The 22006-nt window shown below is 44.6% G+C and overlaps 1 protein-coding gene across 2 annotated transcripts in view; it reads right to left on the bottom strand.

Moving 5' to 3' along the window:
- The window catches only part of LOC122944034 (histo-blood group ABO system transferase 2-like), a 99730-nt gene extending 79006 nt beyond the window's left edge, over positions 1-20724 (bottom strand). For both annotated transcript variants that reach the window (XM_044302235.1, XM_044302236.1), the window contains exon 1: positions 20512-20724. In XM_044302235.1, the coding sequence (XP_044158170.1) occupies positions 20512-20600 (89 nt within the window). In that variant the 5' untranslated portion in view covers positions 20601-20724. The remainder of the gene's footprint in view (positions 1-20511) is intronic.
- Between the last annotated feature and the right edge of the window lie 1282 nt (positions 20725-22006).

Below are 22006 nucleotides of genomic sequence, written 5' to 3'. Positions count from 1 at the left end.
GGGGACAGACAGTGTAGGGCAGTGATGGCGAACCTATGGCACGGGTGCCAGAGGCGGCACTCAGAGCCTTCTCTGTGGGCACCCGCACTGTGAAAAAAGTCTATGTGTACCAATATGCCTTAAACTTTTCCTGCCATTCATCAGCGCAGGGCACACCATGAAAAGCGCAGGCAGCGCACTGAATGTAGGCAGGCTTTAATAGCGAAGGCTACTTTCACACTAGCGTTCGGGGCTCCGCTTACGAGTTACGTTTGAAGGCTCTCACAAGCGGCCCCGAACGGATCCGTACTACCCATAAGCATTCTGAGTGGATGCGGATCCGCTCAGAATGCCTCAGTCTGGAACCGTTTGTCCTCCGCTCCGCAGGCGGACACCCGAACGCAGCTTGCAGCGTTCGGGTGTCCACCTGGCCGTGCGGAGGCAAACGGATCCATCCAGACTTGACACAATATGGCTAAATTTTCAAACGCATCCGTCCCCCATTGACTTTCAATGTAAGTCAAAACGGATCCGTTTGCATTATCATGAACAAAAAATAAATTATTATTAATTTTATTTTTTTCTTCATGGTAATGCAAACGGATGCGTTCTGAACGGATCTAAGCGTTTGCATTATAGGTGCGGATCCGTCTGTGCAGATACCAGACGGATCCGCACCTAAACGCAGGTGTGAAAGTAGCCTAAATGATAAAGTACATGGAATATATACTATATTGAACTATAGTATTCAGGTTAAAATTGCCGTGTTGGCACTTTACGATAAATACGTGGGTTTTGGGTTGCAGTTTGGGCACTCGGCCTCTAAAAGGTTCGACATCACTGGTGTAGGGAGTGTGATTGAATATTACAAAAGTCTTTGTAAGGACTATTGTGTGTGACAGCAGCAGTATATGTTTGTAGCACAACCTGCGCTAAATTGCTTAGTTTTAGCGAGAGCTGTGCATAGGAAGGGATAGACAGTGTAGGAAGATTTTTATACAAAACACTTTTCAGATCAGAGACCCAAAAGTCCTTTAAACTTTTGGGTCTCTGATCTGAAAAGTGTTTTTGGGTCTCTGATCTGAAAAGGACTATTGTGTGTGACAGCAGCAATATATATATTTTTAGTGCATCTTGCACAAAATACTGTGTAATAGGCCGCTGCGGACAGTTAAATTATCCGCAACACATCTCCTGTTTAAAGTGTGCGAATCCCTAAAATATCAGTGACATCCAGTGCACTTTTCCTGTAGACGGTGTCCCCTGCGGACAGTTAAATTATCTGCAACACATCTCCTGTTTAAAGTGTGCGCATCCCTAAAATATCAGTGACATCCAGTGCACTTTTCCTGTAGACGGTGTCCCCTGCGGACAGTTAAATTATCTGCAACACATCTCCTGTTTAAAGTGTGCGCATCCCTAAAATATCAGTGACATCCAGTGCACTTTTTCCATGGACGGTGTCCCCTGCGGACAGTTAAATTATCCGCACCACATCTCCTGTTTAAAGTGTGCATATCCCTAAAATATCAGTGACAGTGACCTGACCAGGCCCACATCTGCTGTGTAATATGTGCGCTTATAAACATTTTCTGTGACATAAAATTGTATTTTTTTATAGACGCTGTCCGCTTCTGACAGTGACCTGACCAGGCCCACATCTGCTGTGTAACGTGTGCGCTTCTAAAAATTTTCTGTGACATAAAATGTCATTTTTCAGTAGACGGTGTCCTCTTCTGACAGTCGGGAGTCGGGAATTTGCGCGCCCCCCGCTTGCCTTCCTTGGATGTGGTAGCCGTTTCTCAGGTTCCCTTTCCGGAATCAAGCACTGATTCCATGTTACCCATGGTCACCATGTTAGGCGCATAAAAGAACATTGAAAGTTGATAGGGAAGACATCCAAATGGATCATCGACGTCACGGGGACGTACTATCAGGCAGAAGTTATCTAGAGTCAAAAAAGCGGCAGCAGGCCCTCGCCCATAATGTTTGCAATGGTCAGCTCACCTGAAGGCAGTGGCGTAGGGATCGCCATAGCAACCATAGCAGTTGCTATGGGGCCCTACGCCACTGGGGGCCCGTCCGGACCGCATAATATTTTTATTTTTATTTTTTTATTAATACACACACTCACTCAGTCACACAGGCAGCCAGCAGCCAGGCCCGACCGCCCGCCCAGTGTAGTGGGCGGGGCTCGGGCCTGGCTGGGGGGAAGGCGGAAGCCGGAAGGAGGAGAGGAGGACAGTCAGTCACACAGGCAGCCAGCAGCCAGGCCCGACCGCCCGCCCAGTGTAGTGGGCGGGGCGCAGGCGGTCCGCGGCTCGGGCCTGGCTGGGGCCCGGGGAAGGAAGGCAGAAGCCGGAAGGAGGAGAGGAGGACGGACTGTAGAACTGTAGGTACTAGTAGCACAGTAGCACTGCCACTAGCACTGCCGGCTGCCGCACAACTTAAGGAGTGTCTAGTCAATGGAGGTGTCCTGGGTGGGCTTACAGATACATATATTTATCCCCAGTGGTCCGAGACCTTGAGGAAAAGGAATTAATACTAGTAACCCTGGTGGTCTGTGTGCTGAACAGGTGACTGCCAACATCATGAAAGAGTTAAAGTCAGCATCCCTGGTGGTGCAGGGTACATAAGAGGTTAAATCCAGTATATCTGCTGGAATAGGATAGTTTAAGGGTTAACAGCAGCATCACTGTTGGTCAAGGATAATGAAGGGGTTAATGCCAGCATCCCTGGTGATCTAGAACGATGACAGGGTTAATGCCAGCATCCCTGGTGGTATAGAGTACTGATGGGGTACTCTCATCTGCGATACAAAGGATATGCCATAAATGTCCGATAGGTGCCGGTTCCACCGCTAGGACCCGCTCCTTTGTCTTGAATGGGCATCCGTCACACCCGGCTGTCAGCACACTCTGCCCAAGTGTGAGACCCACACCTATCAGACATTTAGGGCATATCCTGTGAATGTATCCCTGATGACCCAGGACAGTGCATGCCCAGCCAGCAGCTTAGGCCACATCTCCACTAAGGCCATCCGGTAGTCCGGCAGAGGAACAGACTGCTGGAGGTACTGGATTCGGCATAGCCACCGGATCCCCATTGATTATATCAGGATCTGATGGGGATCCGGGGGTTATCCAGCATAAATATACCATTGTGGATCCTGCGGTGCGTGGCATATACAGAATCACCAGAACTGACTACCGCATTACCTTAGAGGAAATGTGAATGTGGCCTTAAGGTACGGAATCTTGTTTATACCAGTATCTCTGGAGATCAGGGAGTGCGTAAGAGGCAATTCAAGAATTTCTGGTGGTCTGGGTTAATAAATGGGTCAGTGCCAACATCCCTAGTGGTCTAGGCTCCATTACCCCTTAGTTTCGTCACCCCTATAGGATGGGGCGCTCTAAATGTGCTTCCATGAGTTTCCATTTGGATGATGTGTTGTACATAGGCATGTGACCACAGTAGCCCATCACTGGCTTCAGTGGTGATGCGCCAAACATATATTCAACAGTCCGGGTGGGAGGTGAGAGGATGGGAGTGATAATAGAGGCTAGATGGATGGTGGTAGTCCTTACTGCGGCTGTGGGTCCTGCCTGCCGCTCCATGGGGCTGGTGGATGGTGAAGGGAGGGGCACAACCTGGCATTGGGGTTCTTCTGCCTGGCTGTGTTTTAGGGTGGCCTTACTGTAGGTAGGTCTTTGGGGTGCAAGGCAATGTGGTACTGTAGCAACGCAGGTGTTGGTGCACACTGCACAAGCAGTTGGATAGGGGGCTCACACAGGCGCTATTAAAGAAGTTATGTCAGGAAAAATATTCAGGGAGAGAGCTGCAGCAGAAAGGACACGCTACCTGCCAGGCTGAAGATAATCTAAAAGAGTAACTGGAGCAGTGAATGTGAAGATCTCTGGATCCATGTGAGGTACACGGCTGGTTCTAGCTTTATTAGAAAGATATTGTCATGTACTATATGATGTCTGATATTCATTTGTTACATCAATCGTTTAAATGTAAGCACAGTCTTTACATGTGACCTATGCAATTCTCCCCAAGGCTGTGGGAAGGGTAGGCAGTATACTAATCTCCTCTGACCCCCCAATCTCTCCAGTCTGTCCTAAGGGGTGTACTTTCTCTACCTTTAGATCTATATATCCACAGTACCCTCAGCGGGGTGGAGTCTCTTCAAACAGATGGCTAGTCTGCCCTCTAATATAGTGGGGTCCTGAAGCTTACCATCCCAACCACAATGCAGTGAAGTCTAAAACAGGCAGTCATGTGTTACCTTCACTGGCTTAGATTGTCCAGCACTCTCTATGGATGGTCGTACACTCTCTGTTATACTGGCGGTTCTTTTCCTCAGGGGATGGCACATATACTGTCGCTTTGTTAGTTGCTCTTAGCTCACAGGGCTAGTGTTTTCACTGCTCAGCTCTGTTTTCTGCTGCTCACAAGCGACACAGGACTAGACTGCTTCCCTCTAGAGGAAGGGGGTGGAACCAGCCTGCACCTAGTAGCTATTACTTGAGGGGGGCGTAGCTATTGGGGAAGCAGGGGAAGCGGCTGCTTTGGGGATCTGACCCAAAAGGGGCCCATTTAGGAGGAGGAGGACTAAAATTATTGGGGGAGGGGGGCCCCATTCAAAAATTTGCTGTGGGGCCCAGTCATTTAGAGCTACACCACTGCCTGAAGGTGCTCAACCATAATTTTTTCGATGGTCAGCTAAGCAGCAGGCATTCTCCCATGAGTCTGATCAGCACAATCCTCACCGCCATGGGTCACGTAACTAATTAGCACGGAGGAGTCTCGTATGTTATCAGAATTAACCAGACAAATCGCTCCACCAACTCAGAACAGCCATACACCACCACCCACAGAATCGAGAAAGAGCTATCAATCTGTCAATCCTTTCCGTGTCCAGCCCGGGTGAGCTTTCCGAGTTGAGTCAAAATAGGCCCCAGGCTCCACTCCTGGTGGTGCCCTTCTGTCAATTAGTTTAAGTTTCAGCTTTGCAACCACACTCCCCCTGGAACCCAAAGACTTTGGTTTCCCAGAAGCTGCTCGGCGGGTCATGGGAATAAAGCAGCCGGATCGCCTTCGGATCGTCTTCGAACCTCCGACTTTCAATGTTGATGAAAACATTCTTGGAAAATGCTTTCACTGTGGTTTGTTTTGCGCCGGTCCACAAATTTCACCTCTAGCGGCGCAATAAGGATTCCACCGGCTGTCCCTCTTAATCAGTTCCGAAAGTCAACTAAATTGTTGGCAGCACTTGCACTTTATATACAAGTAAATATATAGGAAAGAATGTTTCCTAGCAACTTTTCCTCTAAAATCAATTTAATCTTCGGTTTTATGTGTATTATTGTCAGTCTGTAAAAGTGGCGTACTAATCGGTCAACATTGTTCCTAGCAGCGACCTGGGAGTCCATGCTGTTCCCGAACCATTTTGGTGGTGTTTCCATCAATTTCTGACATTTTCCTATGAACCAGGCACCCTCCCCTCTTCAGAGCAGGGGGTGCCTGGTTTAATGCTCGGGTTCTCCCATTGACTTCCATTATACTCGGGTGCTTGGTCGAGCACCCGAACATCCTGATGTGTTCAGCCTGTGCCCCCGAGCACCCGAGCACTACGGTGCTCGATCAACACTAATGCAGACCCCTCGTGAACTCTTTTAGTGAATTCACCATCACCACCGTCTCAGGCAGAGAGTTACATAGTCACACTACTCTTATGCCTCATTCACACGTCAGTTTTTGGTCAGTGATTTCCATCAGTTATTGTGAGCCAAAACCAGGTGCGGCTCTAAACACAGAACATGTGCAGATCTTTTCTTTATACCTGATGTCTGTGGAGGCTCCAATCCTGGTTTTGGCTCACAATCACTGATGGAAATCACAGAGCAAAACACTGACGTGTGAATGTGGCATATAGTAAAAACTGCGAGGAGTAGATAGCTGGGAAGTGCATACTGTCTTTATCTTCAAAAGGAGAGTGTGTGTGATCACCATCATTGCTTACTGTTACAGATAGCCGACCCCCTACACCAGGGGTTTTCCTTAGACAGAATTGCAATCTGTGCTTTGTTCCTTTTATGGCATTATCTTTATGTTCTTTTAAGGAGAGAAGGTAGGTTATTGGTGGCTCACCTGGTCAGTACAATGTGTAGGTGCTCTGGTTCTGGACTGATTCACCCAATCAGGAGGCGGTTTATAACAATAAAAGTATATAGTGGAAAAACCGGCACTCTACATCTATCAATAATGCTAAGGAGGCAGTATGTGGGATAGTAAGATATGTATTTATTTTTGTAAGGGTACGTTTTAGGAGTGGGAAATAAAGAGGTAGAGGTTCTAAAAATGTGGAGGTCCAAAGGATGAGGTTCTCATAAATAAAAATAACAATAAGAATGATGTTTTGCCATATACAGCGTTGCAGATACACAATACCAGAGATATGTCAAAAAATATACCAAAAAATAACAGGAGTAGCAAAAATAGCAAATATATGCAGAGTGGAGGTGTGGCACTGCAGTAATTATTTAATAGCGGTTTTCACCTTCCGTGGGTACAGTGAGTGGTTGTGTCCATTTGTATGTAGTCCATAAAAATTGTCTGTCTATACCTCCGGTCTTGGTCACATAGGAGGTATATAATATATGGGTAGAGCGGTGAGAAAATAAAAAGGGTAAAAATATATATAAAATACAAAAATGTAAAAATATAAAAATATATGTAGTAGGTCAGTCGGGTGCTGTACTTAGTGTGGCGTCCCACACATTAAGGGAACTGCACCCTGACTGTTTACCTTTCTTTGCGAGGTGTCCTGGTTGTTGGAGCAGCCTTGCTGCGCTCTGCAGTGTTTGTTTTCCCGGTCTTCTCGGCGTGCCACGTGGATATGACGTCACTTCTTCGGTGTCTCACGTGTCTTAGCCGGACTTGGTTTTAAGTTTTTCGTTGGTGGTCTTTTTTGATCCGGAGGATTCAGATGGGATTCGTTGCTCGGAAGCGCTTCCAGAATGAGGTTATTGGCAGGTTTTCAGAGGGAGGTCACCAGACACGTTTCGAAGGACTACGCTGCCTTCTTCATCAGTGAATTCACCATCACCACCGTCTCAGGCAGAGAGTTACATAGTCACACTACTCTTATGCCTCATTCACACGTCAGTTTTTGGTCAGTGATTTCCATCAGTTATTGTGAGCCAAAACCAGGTGCGGCTCTAAACACAGAACATGTGCAGATCTTTTCTTTATACCTGATGTCTGTGGAGGCTCCAATCCTGGTTTTGGCTCACAATCACTGATGGAAATCACAGAGCAAAACACTGACGTGTGAATGTGGCATATAGTAAAAACTGCGAGGAGTAGATAGCTGGGAAGTGCATACTGTCTTTATCTTCAAAAGGAGAGTGTGTGTGATCACCATCATTGCTTACTGTTACAGATAGCCGACCCCCTACACCAGGGGTTTTCCTTAGACAGAATTGCAATCTGTGCTTTGTTCCTTTTATGGCATTATCTTTATGTTCTTCACCATTGTTCACCCTTTCCCAAATAAACCTGTTTATTTATTTTATGCACTTATATAGCGCTACTATATTCCGCAGCGCTTTTTCAGACATTAGCATCCAACTGTCCCCAATCTAAGGTCCCCATCAGTATGTCCAGGGGCGTACATAGAAATCACTGGGCCCCATAGCAAAAATCTGAATTGGGCCCCTTAACCCCGCCCACTACCCACCATGGCCACTCCCACTTCCTGACCTGGCTCCTCCCATGCCACACCCCCATTAAATAAATTTATACATGACCTACAGAAACTGTTAGGGATAAACATTTTTATTTTTTTTATATTTTCATACAATGGGCATGTCACTTGCCAGGCTTTAGCAGAGTGGACACAGGGCGCAATATGTATGCCACACAACTGAGTGAGTGCAGGGCAGGAGCGCATACACATCACTCCTCCTGCCTCTGTCCACTGTGCTAAAGCCGGACGTAAGCCATCCCCCACATCTTAACCCCTTTGCTACCTGCGCCATTTTGTCATCACTTCTCTTACCCCAAACCCCTTTAACTCCTTGCTGCTGAGTGTGCACATATGCGCATGTGTTTGTGTGGGGGGGGTGGGGGGTTGTTAGGAAGGAGTAGGTGTAGGAGGAAAGCACACTGTCCTCTATGAGCCCCCCCAACCCCTAATGCCCCCCCCAAAATTCTCAGGACAGTGTGCTTTCTTCCTAATCCCCCCCCCCCCTACCCCGGGCATGCCCCTTTTAACAAATACTGTAGTAGATCACTAGCAGTCCTATGTAACACAGTGATAACTCTCTGAGTACAGATAATGTTGTAGATGGGTGTGAGGCCCCAGAATTCAGAACACACACAGTGTTACCTGAAGTCTGGGGCTGGGCTGAGGCAGTGTGGGTCAAATTCTATATACCCCTTACCCTACCGAAAATACAGATATGTGCATGGATAATATTATTACAGGAGAATGCCGCACCATACCTGTTACATCCAGTGACGTCTCCTGTGATGTAGACTTTTCTCAACGTCTTCATTCGGAGATCAGACCGCCATGATACCTTCTTTCAGCCGCTTCTCGTCTCTGCAGAGTTTCACAGAAAAATATTTAGGTTCGTCACTTTACTATAAACCTCTCCTTCCTGGTGTCTCAACAACTCCTACTGCTGCCCCCCAATATTGTGCTAGAGCCAGACAGAAAGTCCCCCATTCCCCATAATATTATTCCCCCTGTATATTATAATGGCCCCCACTTTGTTATTAATATAATGGCCCCCACTTTATTATTAATATAATGGCCCCCACTTTATTATTAATATAATGGCCCCCACTTTATTATTAATATAATGGCCCCCACTTTATTATTAATATAATGACCCCCTCTTTGTTATTAATATAATGGCCCCCACTTTGTTATTAATATAAGGGCCCCTCTTTATTATTAATATAAGGGCCCCTCTTTATTATTAATATAAGGGCCCCTCTTTATTATTAATATAAGGGCCCCTCTTTATTATTAATATAAGGGCCCCTCTTTATTATTAATATAAGGGCCCCTCTTTATTATTAATATAATGGCCCCTCTTTAATAACAAAGAGGGGGCCATTACATTAATAATAAAGAGGGGCCCAGGGGGCCATTATATTAATAATAAAGAGGGGGCCATTATATTAATAATAAAGAGGGGGGCATTATATTAATAATAATGTAATGCCCCCTCTTTATTATTAATGTAATGCCCCCCTCTTTATTATTAATGTAATGCCCCCCTCTTTATTATTAATGTAATGGCCCCCTCTTTATTATTAATATAATGGTCGTCTCTCCACTCTTATTAATACTATGATGTCCACTGACTGAGTACTGTCAGTGGTCCTCCTCTCGTGCCCCCAGTGCCTCTGCAATAAGGGAAGAACGTAGGGTACATAAAAAAATAAAATAAAAATTATTACTTACCTCTCTAAGGACAGCTTGTGGCATCCTGGTACAGGATCGCTCACTGAGCCTTCCCGCACCGCGTCATCGCGTTATCTCGCGAGATCCGACGCAGGAGGTCACAGTGAGGTACGTGACTAAAAGTCCTGCGTCGCACCTCAACTGAAGCCGCTCCCCAGGCCCCTCCTCACTTCGCCGCGTCACGCAGGGCCCCTCCTCTCGCCGGCCTCCGCTCCGCCCCCTGTAAATCTTATTTTAGTTATTCAGCTGCGGCTGGCCGGCTGCGTTCTAACTTCTCCTGGCTTGAGGGGGCCCTGGGAGCCGGGGGGAAGAATAGTTGGCTCAGGGCAGGCTGAGAATAAAAGCAGCCGCATAGCGCTATAGCCGCATGTCAGTGGGCGGGGCCAAATAGTGTGGGCGGGGCCTTATCTGCGCTCCGGGCCCCCCAGTGCCGCGGGCCCCATAGCAATGGCGTGGTCTGCCTCTATGGGCGGTACGCCACTGAGTATGTCTTTGGAGTGTGGGAAGAAACCGGAGTAGCCGGAGGAAACCCACGCAAACACGGGAAGAACATACAAACTCCATGCAGATGCTGTCCTTGGTCGGATTTGAACCTAGGACCCCAGCGCTGCAAGGCACCAGTCCTGCCCATCAGTTAACTCCTTTCTGGTGTGAGTGTGTACTAAGCTGGGCTGGGGGTTCCCAAGTCGGCCCCTGGCAGAAGGGAAAGACCCACCTGCTATCCTATAGAGCTCCAAGCAAGATTTGGGTGGAGACACTGTGCCATAGTGAGGTGAGAACCACTATACACCCCACCTACCGAGGTCTGCCCAAAGGGCAAATGGATCAGAAGAGAGGAAAAATAAACAAACAGTCATGTTAAAACAACATTACTGCCACTGCTGCGGCCCCCCTCTGCACACTGTCCTGGGGCCACTACTGTCACACTGTCATGGGGCCACTACTGCCACTGCTGCTGCTACCTCCACTGTCCCCATTCTGTCATGGGGCCACTACTGCAGCTGCCACTGTCCCCATTCTGCCATGGGGCCACTACTGCTGCTCCCACCGTCCCCACTCTGTCATGGGGCCACTATTGTCATAGTTACTGTCACTGCTGCAGCCACCATCATCCTCACTCTATCATGGGGCCACTACTTGAATCTTGGGGCAATGCACAGTTACAGACGTGGACAAAATTGTTGGTACCTTTTGGTCAATGAAAGAAAAAGTCACAATGGTCACAGAAATAACTTTAATCTGACAAAAGTAATAATAAATTAAAATTCTATAAATGTTAACCAATGAAAGTCAGACATTGTTTTTCAACCATGCTTCAACAGAATTATGTAAAAAAATAAACTCATGAAACAGGCATGGACAAAAATGATGGTACCCCTAGAAAACACAGAACATAATGTGACCAAAGGGACATGTTAATTCAAGGTGTGTCCACTAATTAGCATCACAGGTGTCTACAACCTTGTAATCAGCCATTGGGCCTATATATATGGCTCCAGGTAATCACTGTGTTGTTTGGTGATATGGTGTGTACCACACTCGACATGGACCAGAGGAAGCAAAGGAAAGAGCTGTCTCAAGAGATCAGAAAGAAAATTATAGACAAGCATGTTAAAGGTAAAGGCTATAAGACCATCTCCAAGCAACTAGATGTTCCTGTGAGTACAGTTGCACATATTATTCATAAGTTTAAGATCCATGGGACTGTAGCCAACCTCCCTGGACGTGGCCGCAGGAGGAAAATTGATGACAAATCTAAGAGACGGATAATCCGAATGGTAACAAAAGAGCCTAGAAAGACTTCTAAAGAGATTCAAGGTGAACTTCATGCTCAAGGAACATCAGTGTCAGATCGCACCATCCGTCGTTGTTTGAGCCAAAGTGGACTACATGGGAGACGACCAAGGAGGACACCATTGTTGAAAACGAATCATAAAAAAGCAAGACTGGAATATGCCAAACTACATGTTGACAAGCCACAAAGCTTCTGGGAGAATGTCCTGTGGACAGATGAGACAAAAATCGAAGTTTTTGCCAAGGCACATCAGCTGTATGTTCACAGACGAAAAAATGAAGCATATCAAGAAAAGAACACTGTCCCTACTGTGAAACATGGAGGAGGCTCTGTTATGTTCTGGGGCTGCTTTGCTGCGTCTGGCACAGGGTGTCTTGAATCTGTGCAGGGTACAATGAAATCTCAAGACTATCAAGGAATTCTAGAGAGAAATGTACTAGCCAGTGTCAGAAAGCTTGGTCTCAGTCGCAGGTCATGGGTCTTGCAACAGGACAATGACCCAAAACACACCGCTAAAAACACCCAAGAATGGCTAAGAGGAAAAAATTGGACTATTCTAAAGTGGCCTTCTATGAGCCCTGACCTCAATCCTATTGAGCATCTTTGGAAGGAGCTGAAACATGCAGTCTGGAAAAGGCACCCTTCAAACCGGACACAACTGGAGCAGTTTGCTCATGAGGAGTGGGCCAAAATACCTGCTGAGAGGTGCAGATGTCTCATTGACAGTTACAGGAAGCGTTTGATTGCAGTGATTGCCTCAAAAGGTTGCGCAACAAAATATTAAGTTAGGGGTACCATCATTTTTGTCCATGCCTGTTTCATGAGTTTATTTTTTTACATAATTCTGTTGAAGCATGGTTGAAAAACAATGTCTGACTTTCATTGGTTAACATTTATAGAATTTTAATTTATTATTACTTTTGTCAGATTAAAGTTATTTCTGTGACCATTGTGACTTTTTCTTTCATTGACCAAAGGGTACCAACAATTTTGTCCACGTCTGTAAATCCACAGCGATAAATTAGACTTGACGCTAACATTGACCTGCAATACTGATGCGCAGTGATTCAACAGCTAACAGAAGGGATCAAAAACAAGGTGTTTGAACTGCCACAACATGCATTAAAAGAACATTTTTTTTTCTCCACTACTTTATTAGCGCTGCCTCCATTTCTTAATTTTGTTCCACTAAGGAGCAATTTGGACACAGCTCCTGAAGGGGCGTGCACTTTTTTTTGCTTTACTGAAGGGTGCTGTATGCTTTTCTTTTTGTTTAGGCAATGCAACGGTAACCCTGGAGACACAGGTAATTGCATATGGGGAAAGTAATACCAAGGACCAACAAGGTCTCTTTGGCCTACATGCCACACAAATCGGACAGTTTTTTTAGCACCTGGCTAAGACTAGGCATTTTGGTGCATTTAGTGATGCTCTGCGTCAGTCTTTGAGTGTAGAAATGTCGCATTTCTCACAAAAATGTGGTACTTTTCCTCCTTTTTTAATTTGTCAGCCTATTTCAACACACCTAAGGTTCTCTATATATATCCATGTTCATTTATTTTATTTTATCTTATTTGTTTTTATATAGAGACCTAAATCCTATTGACTGTATTTTATCTTAAATTAAAGGGGTTCTGCACTTTCAATTAACTGATGATCTATCCTCTGGATAGATCATCAGCTTCTGATCGGCGGGGGTCCGACACCCGGGACCCCCGCCGATCAGCTGTTTCAGAAGGCAGCGGCGCTCCAGCAGCGCCGCCGCCTTCTCACTGTTTACCGCCGGGCCGCCCGCCCACTGTCGTCACGACTTGTATCAACTAGAGTGGGCGCGGCTAAGCTCTGTTCACTTGAATGGAGCTTAGCCGCGCCCACTCTAATTGATACAAGTCGTGACGTCAGTGGGCGGGCGGCCCGGCGGTAAACAGTGAGAAGGCCGCGGCGCTGCTGGAGCGCCGCTGCCTTCTGAAACAGCTGATCGGCGGGGGTCCCGGGTGTCGGACCCCCGCCGATCAGAAGCTGATGATCTATCCAGAGGATAGATCATCAGTTAATTGAAAGTGCAGAACCCCTTTAAGTTCACCCGTTAATGAATCTATATATAGCCACCATCCACCATTTTATGCTAATTTATGTATGACCTGTATTATTATGTCTAGTAGTATTATTGTGTCCTGTTTGTATAAGCACTCATGCTCTGAGTGCCCTTTAAACATCCCTGCACCATTCACATTTATTCCATTATGTGGCCACTCCCTCCTGCATGCCATCTATTGTCCTCTCCCCCCCCTCGCCTTTGAGCTCCATTGTGGAGCGCACCAGATATCCGCACCTCCCCACCAGCGGCTACTTTCGGTTGCGCTCCTGGTTACATTGCACTTCACGGTGGAACGCACCGCACTCCGGGTGCATTCCACCGATTAGTTTCCGGTATGTCACTTCCAGTTCTGGCGCTGTAGTACGCCTTTTGACCTGAATATAAAGCCACGTGGCTATAAATGGTTGTTGAGTAGTTGCTATGTGCTATAATTGTTTTTAACTGTCTTGGATGTATTGTACCTGCTCCTGAGGAAGGGGAATATTGTCCTCAAAACGCGTTGAGCCACATTGTTTTGTTGAAATAAAAGGATTGATCAGAAGCCTCCAGACGTGTGGTGCCATCAATCTCAAACATCTCCACATCCGATCCTGGCCAGGGGGATTCAAAGTCACAGGTGTTTTGAGGTTATCCTGCTGACTACCCCCCACCGAAGTGAGTGCATACTGATTTTATTTTTATTTTATTATATTTTGCTGTATTTTAACCTATTTTACTATTTATTTGATGCTTAAGCTTATTTTAACTGCTAGTGTCAAATATTTCACCTGTGTTTCTATTGGGACCTGGAGTTTTTACTTTTACTGAGACATATCTAACTGCATTCTTAACTAATCTAATACTATGGGAGTGGGTATTTTTCTGATTACTGCTGTAGATCACCAGGAATATTGACAGCAACACTTTTATTGCTTGAGAAACCCAGCTAGATTTGATGCATATGCAAATTAACATGAGATGAGTCCTGTCCCTGAGTCATCTCAGGTACAGGACTCATCTCAGGTTAATTTACATACCGTATATACTCGAGTATAAGACGAGTTTTTTGGCACATATTTTTGTGCTCAAAAAGCCCCCTCGTCTTATACTTGAGTCTAGGTCTTGATTGCGAAAATTCGCAAAAAAATCGCATTCAAATTTCCGCATAAAAATTCGCATGAACTGGTATTTTCCCAAAAATCGAATATTCGCTTTAGTTGGTTTTTGTACTGTTAAAGTTATTGTTGATACCATATTGTTTTTCTTTGAAATAAATATTCAAAAACCTTTAACCTACTGATGCCTCAATTAATGTAATTTTATTGGTACGGCATCTATTTTTATTTTTGAAATTTACCAGTAGCTGCTGCATTTCCCACCCTAGTCTTATACTCGAGTCAATAATTTTTCCCATTTTTTGGGGGTAAAATTAGGGGCCTCGGCTTATATTCGGGTCGGCTTATACTCGAGTATATACGGTATGTATCAAATCGTTTTTTTTACACAATAAAAACACACAGAGCTATGGGGACTGGGTATTGCGGATGTGCTAGCGGCCATCTAGCAGCACATGTCCTCTGCTCTATACACAAAATCCCGGTGACAGGTTCCCTTTAACAATGAAGACCAACTATACAGTACGGTCTTCATTACTTAACCACCTCAGGACCGCCGTACGCAGGATTGCGTCCTGCCGGCGGCCCTGCTCTTCTGGGTGGACGCATATACGCGTCCTCCCGCGAGAGCCGAGATTTCCTGTGAACGCGCGCACACAGGCGCGCGCGCTCACAGGAACGGAAGGTAAGCGAGTGGATCTCCAGCCTGCCAGCGGCGATCGCTCGCTGGCAGGCTGGAGATCCGAATTTTTTAACCCCCTAACAGGTATATTAGACTCTGTTTTCATAACAGCGTCTAATATACCTCCTACCTGGTCCTCTGGTGGTCCCTTTTGTTAGGATCGACCACCAGAGGACTCAGGTAGCTCAGTACAGTCGCACCAAACACCACACTACACTACACCCCCCCGTCACTTATTAACCCCTTATAAACCCCTGATCACCCATGATCACCCCATATAAACTCCCTGATCACCCCCTGTCATTGATCACCCCCCTGTCATTGATCACCCCCCTGTCAGGCTCCGTTCAGACGTCCGTATGATTTTTACGGATCCACGGATACATGGATCGGATCCGCAAAAAGCATACGGACGTCTGAATGGAGCCTTACAGGGGGGTGATCAATGACAGGCGGGTGATCACCCATATACACTCCCTGATCACCCCCTGTCATTGATCACCCCCCTGTCATTGATCACCCCCCTGTAAGGCTCCATTCAGACATCCGCATGATTTTTACGGATCCATGGATACATGGATCGGATCCGCAAAACACATGCGGACGTCTGAATGGAGCCTTACAGGGGGTGATCAATGACAGGCGGGTGATCACCCATATACACTCCCTGATCACCCCCCTGTAAGGCTCCATTCAGACGTCCGCATGTGTTTTGTGGATCCGATCCATGTATCCATGGATCCGTAAAAATCATGCGGACGTCTGAATGGAGCCTTACAGGGGGGTGATCAATGACAGGCGGGTGATCACCCATATACACTCCCTGATCACCCCCTGTCATTGATCACCCCCCTGTCATTGATCACCCCCCTGTAAGGCTCCATTCAGACGTCCGCATGATTTTTACGGATCCATGGATACATGGATCGGATCCGCAAAACACATGCGGACGTCTGAATGGAGCCTTACAGGGGGTGATCAATGACAGGCGGGTGATCACCCATATGCACTCCCTGATCACCCCCTGTCATTGATCACCCCCCTGTAAGGCTCCATTCAGACGTCCGCATGTGTTTTGTGGATCCGATCCATGTATCCATGGATCCGTAAAAATCATGCGGACGTCTGAATGGAGCCTTACAGGGGGGGTGACCGAGCGATAAACGGTGAAAGGAGTGTAGTGCCGAAGTGTAAAAAGTGCTCTGGTCATGAAGGGGGTTTCACCTAGCGGGGCTGAAGTGGTTAAAGGGGTTCTCCGGGAATTAAGAAAATGAAGATACTTAAATATTACTTTATTATACATATATTCTGAAATACCTTTCATTAGTTATAATGGTTTGTTTTGTCTAGAGAGCAATCATTAGGAGAAATAAAATGGCTGCTGTCCTATTAGTACATACAAAACCTGTCCTAAATCACACAGGAGGACAAGTTACTTCACAACACTGAGCTAAAGAGCTGCCCAATCCTCCTCTCTGCTCTGCTTGTCAGTGATTATAGTACGGGCCGCCCATAATAGAAATGCCTATTCTTGTCCGCAAAACGGACAAGAATAGGACTTGTTCTCTTTATTTTTTTTCTTGCGACCCCACAGAATGGAGCAATCTTTTGGAGCCACATTGAAGTGAAAAGGTCCAAAAAATGTGGCTCAGATGCAGAACCAAACAACGTTCGTGTGCATGAGCCCTTAACCACTTAAGGACTGTGACAATTTTTGTTTTTGTTTGTTTTCATTTTCTATTTACATATGAAGACAAGGGAGACAAGTAGAATTTTTTAATGTCACCTTTTTATTTACCATATATTGTATTGGAACCCAAAGAAAATTATTTGCGGGTTGAAGTTGTTAGTACTGTGTGCTAAAAAGGACATGAGGACCTTATTCTGCAGAATAGTAAGATTACGCAATACCGCATTTATATAGTTTTTATTGTGTTTTACTCTAAAAAAAAAAACTTTTGAAAAAATAATTTTCTTGCCATATTCTGACACCTATATCAATTTTATATTTCCGTCTACATAGCTGTTTGTTTTTTGCAGGTTGAGCTGAAGTTTTTATTGGTACCATTTTGGGGTAAATGCAACTTTTTGATCTTTTTTTTCTCATTAGAGTGTTCACTGCACATGAAAAATATTTTAATATTTTGATAGCTCTGACATTTTCGGGTGCTGCGATACTTAGTTTTTTTTTATTGTTTATTTTTATATCTAAAATTGAGAAAGAGGTGATTTACCATCTTTACATTTTTGTGTTATTCTTATATTTTTAAAAGCTTTTTTTGCTGCATTTTTATTCCTCTTAGGGGACTGGAACATGCAATCTTGTGATTGTTTGTACCATTGACTGCAGTAGAATATAATTGCAGTTTGATTTTTGCAGGTTCGGGTCAGAGGACACAAAATTTGTCCAACCCCTTGACAGCTGCATCTGAGGGGGTTAAATGACTGGGATCTGAGTCATCTCTGCTGCCTGTCTTTGCAGGTCGGTGTCAGCTTTATTACATAGCCGCATCCACTGTGTATGGAGCGGGCTCAACTAGTGAGCCTACTCCCTACACCACTTACACACATATGATATACAGTTACATAATTTTACGCTAATGAGTTAACATATGTGGGAACCCAACAGCCAGTATTACACAGTGTTCATTGTAAGGCCTCTTGCACACAGTCGTTGTGTGGCCCTTCCGTGCATTGGGAACTGCAATTTGCCCCATCCGTGTGGCAGCCGCGACGGATCCAGACCCATTCAACTTGAATGGGTCCGTGATCCGCCCGCACCGTAAAAAAATGGAACAAGTGAATGGGCCCGCATCCGTGATGCGGGGAACACATGGTCAGTGCCGGCATATTACGGAACTGCAAAAAATACGGTTAACATCTGGTTGCATTCCGTATTTTGTGGAATGGAACATCTGGCCCTTAACAGTCCTATCCTTGTCCGTAGTGCATAATTGCGGAACAGACATACGGAAACGGAATGCACACTGAGTAACTATGCGGACCCATTGAAATGAATAGTTCCGCATAGGGTCCGCAAAAAAAAAAAAGGAACAGACACGGAAAGAAAATACGTTCGTTCGCATGAGCACTAGGGCTACGAGGAAAGCTTAGGAGCGAGAGGTGTCGTGCGACCAAGGTTCACAGTGTAGCAGAGCAGACATAGAAATGTTTGCTGTGACTCCAGAATTGCGAAAAATCCTGCGGGGTTGGATTTTATGCGATTCTAGGGTTGTGGTCACAGCAAATATAGCTATTAGATGAAGGTCCTGAACAAGCCCCCACCCCGTTTAGGGCAGCACAATGGATCAGTGGTCAGCGCTGGGGTCCTAGGTTTGAATCCAACCAAAGACAACATCTGCATGGAGTTTGTATGTTCTCCCCGTGTTTGCGTGGATTTCCTCCGAGTGCTCTGGTTTCCTCCCACACTCCAAAGACATACTGATAGAGAACTTAGATCCTGTGCCCCATCGGGGACTTTGTGATGCTAATGTCTTTAAAGCGCTGCGAAATATAGTAGCGCTATATAAGTGCATAAAATAAATGTATAATTTTATCTACAATTCCTAAAACTGGAAAATTGATTTTATTAACCAGAAGTATTGCTTTTTAAGAGGTCAACAAGGGGCAAGACCCCAAGTAAATCATAAGATGTAAGTTTATAATGAACAGAATCAAAGCAGTCTTTGCTTACACGGGAGGGTATTTTCCATCTTTTATGAACACTATTTCACAACTTTTATTAATTTATTTGTTCATTGCACAGGACAACTACTGTTACCAGCACTTATCTGCTTAACTGAATGGAAATCTTACAGTCAAACAGGTTTATACAACTTTAAACACAAGCATTTTTCAGTTTTCTAGCACCTGCTGTTTTTGGCACATTTTGGGTGGCATTTTTTTTCTGGTATATTTAGCACACGGTGGGGCAGATCTATCCATCTCACTGCGCCTTCCTTATGACGTGCTGTGGCTCCACAATGTCCTTTCCTTTACAACGTGCTAGGTACTAGTTTTTATTTAGAAAACTTTTACAATTTTTAACAATCCAAATCATAAATTTGGCGTAAACCAAAAATGCTGCAGGGGCACTAAATAAAACTGTTAGGACTCATGCATTCAAACATTTTCTTCTTTCTGTGTATGTTCTGTTTTTTTTGCGGACCGTATGCAGAGCCATTCATTTCAATGGGTCTGCAAAAAAAATGGAAGAAGGCCTCATGCACACGACCGTATGTATTTTGCGGTCCACCAAAAAAAGTTTGGAAAAAATATGGATGACATTAGTGTGCATTCCGTACTTTGCCGAACAGCTGGCCCCTAATAGAACAGTACTATACTTGTCCGTAATGCGGAAAATAGTAGGACATGTACAATTTTTTTGCGTAAAGTAAATACGGACATACGGAAACGGAATGCACACGGACCCATTGAAATGAATGGTTACGCATACGGTCTGCAAAAGACGTAACAGACACAGAAAGAAAATACGTTCGTGTGCATGAGCCATTACTGTTTGTGCATTCCGTTTCCGTATGTCCGTATGTCTGTTCCGCAAAAAAAGAACATGTCCTATTATTGTCCGCATTACGGTTCTATTAAGCTGTTCCGAAAAATACGGAATGCACACGGAAGTCATCCATAATTTTAGCGGATCTGTTTTTTGTTGACTGCAAAATACATACGGTCGTGTGATTGAGCCCTTGGTATATGTGCCCCTGTGTGTTTGCCCGCTTCATCTTTTTTTTACCTTATAAAGAAGGTGATGAGAAAACACCAAAAAAGCAAGAAGCCAGAAAGACAAAAAACGCCACCTAAAAAAAACTGCAAGAGCAAAAAATCACTTGTGTGTCCTGTGTTTCATAATTCCCATAGACTTTCAGCTAACATCTGGAGCTGGGGTTATTACTGCAAAAAAATAAAATAAAAATCCACTAAAATGCAAGCGTGCAGAGAAATGACACACACAAAAAAAATATATATATATTTTAAAGCACCCTTATACAGTAGTATGCTTTGTGTTTCATCTACTCTCCATTTGTTTGATGTCAGTGAATGAGAACAATCTTGATTACTTTCCTGAGGTGGCAAACCAGTAGCTAGTCCTGCACAGAAGTAGATATAATTGTTTCAAGGAAAGCTTATCAGAAAGCTGCAGAACTTTTCATCCAGCGATAAATCGTTTTTATAGGAAGCAATAATTTGGCTAAGCAGAATGGATAACTTCAGCATTTTAGAAGCAGATTGCACCTTGCAGGTGTTTTATTAGAAATTTGTATCAATATTATAATTATTTTATTTAAGTACAATACATGTAAAAATACAAAACAAACAAATACAACAATGCAAAAATAATACGGAGGAATTACTCACCAAAATCCCACCACGAACAGTATGAATATGACCAGGGTTCCTATGATATAAGACCTTGGAGGGAGCATGGTCTTCCAGTTTTCATGCATTTGTTCAGAGTTGCAGCTCTCTACAAGCAGAGAGAGAGAAATGTACTGCTCCTCGGGAAGTTAGTAGACACTGTCGGAGAGGCGGGTAAGCCTTGGAAATGACAGATATGAGTTGAAGGGAGTTTGGTGAAATTTCCCTATCCACAGCTTTATAGGGATATGAGTCAAGTGCTTACATAGTGGTGGGGCTGCGACGTCCTCTTCCTCCTAGTATTTTATTACATAGTTTATAACATAGTAACATAGACAAAAAAGACATCTGTCCATCCAGTTCGGCCTATTTATCCTGCATTAAATACACATGCACACACCTAGAATACTTGTCAGCAACAGTTTTTGCACTCAGAGACTTCTATAAGGGGGTTCTCCAGGAATTAAAAAAATGAAAATATTTAAATATAATTTTATAATAAAGATATTCACAAATACCTTTCATTACTTAGAATGGCTTGTTTTGTCTAGGGAGCATTCATTAGGAGAAATAAAATGGCCGCCGTCCTATCAGTACACACAACACCTGTTCTAATCACACAGGAGGACAAGTGACTTCACCAAAATAAGCCATAGCGCTGCCTCATCCTCCACTCTGCCTGTCAGGAATCATGACCCTGAATACAGGTGAATCTCTGTGGGAATGGAGAAGATGAGGAGACATGAGAGGAGGGTGAAGTGTGGCTAATGAGCAGCAGCACTTGTGTACAGTCTCCATTACCACAGCAACACATGACCACAGTCTGTCCTGTCCGTCTTCTCTGTACTTCATGTCTCCTCATGAACTAAATTCCCCAAAGATTCAGCTAAAGTTCTTATCATCTGTATTCAGGATCATAATCCCTGGCAAGTAGGAGAGGAGGATGAGGCAGCTCTTTACCTCAGTGTTATAAAGTAACTTGTCCTCCTGTGTGATTAGGACAGGTTTTTGTATGAACTGATGGGACAGCGGCCATTTTGTTTCCCCTGATGATTGCTCCCCAGACAAAACGAGCCATTATAAATAATGAAAGGTATTTGAGAATATATTTATAATAAAGTAATATTTAAGTATTTTCATTTTCTTAATGCCCGGTGAACACCTTTAAAGTCATATGCTAGATTTACACGGCCCGACCTGACAAGCAAATATCAAGAAGTAACCGAAGGGCAGCACAGTGTCTCAGTGGTTAGCGCTGGGTTGCTGGGTTCAAGTAAAGATCCCCCCGCTAAAAAATGAGCCCCCCACATAGCTCTGTTGATGTAAGTATAAAAAATTATGAGGGTCAGAATCTGGTAATGCAAAGAAAAAATTTTATTAAAGTTTTTATCATTTTAAATGAATTGAAACACAAGAAAAACTATAAACATTTGGTATGGTTGTAATCGTACTACTGACCAACAGAATGAAGTTAACAGGTCATCCCATGTAGGGA

This window comes from Bufo gargarizans, chromosome 7 (assembly GCF_014858855.1).
Source record: "Bufo gargarizans isolate SCDJY-AF-19 chromosome 7, ASM1485885v1, whole genome shotgun sequence".
Classification (NCBI taxonomy): Eukaryota; Metazoa; Chordata; class Amphibia; order Anura; family Bufonidae; genus Bufo; species Bufo gargarizans.
This window is presented reverse-complemented; position numbering and strand designations above follow the sequence as displayed.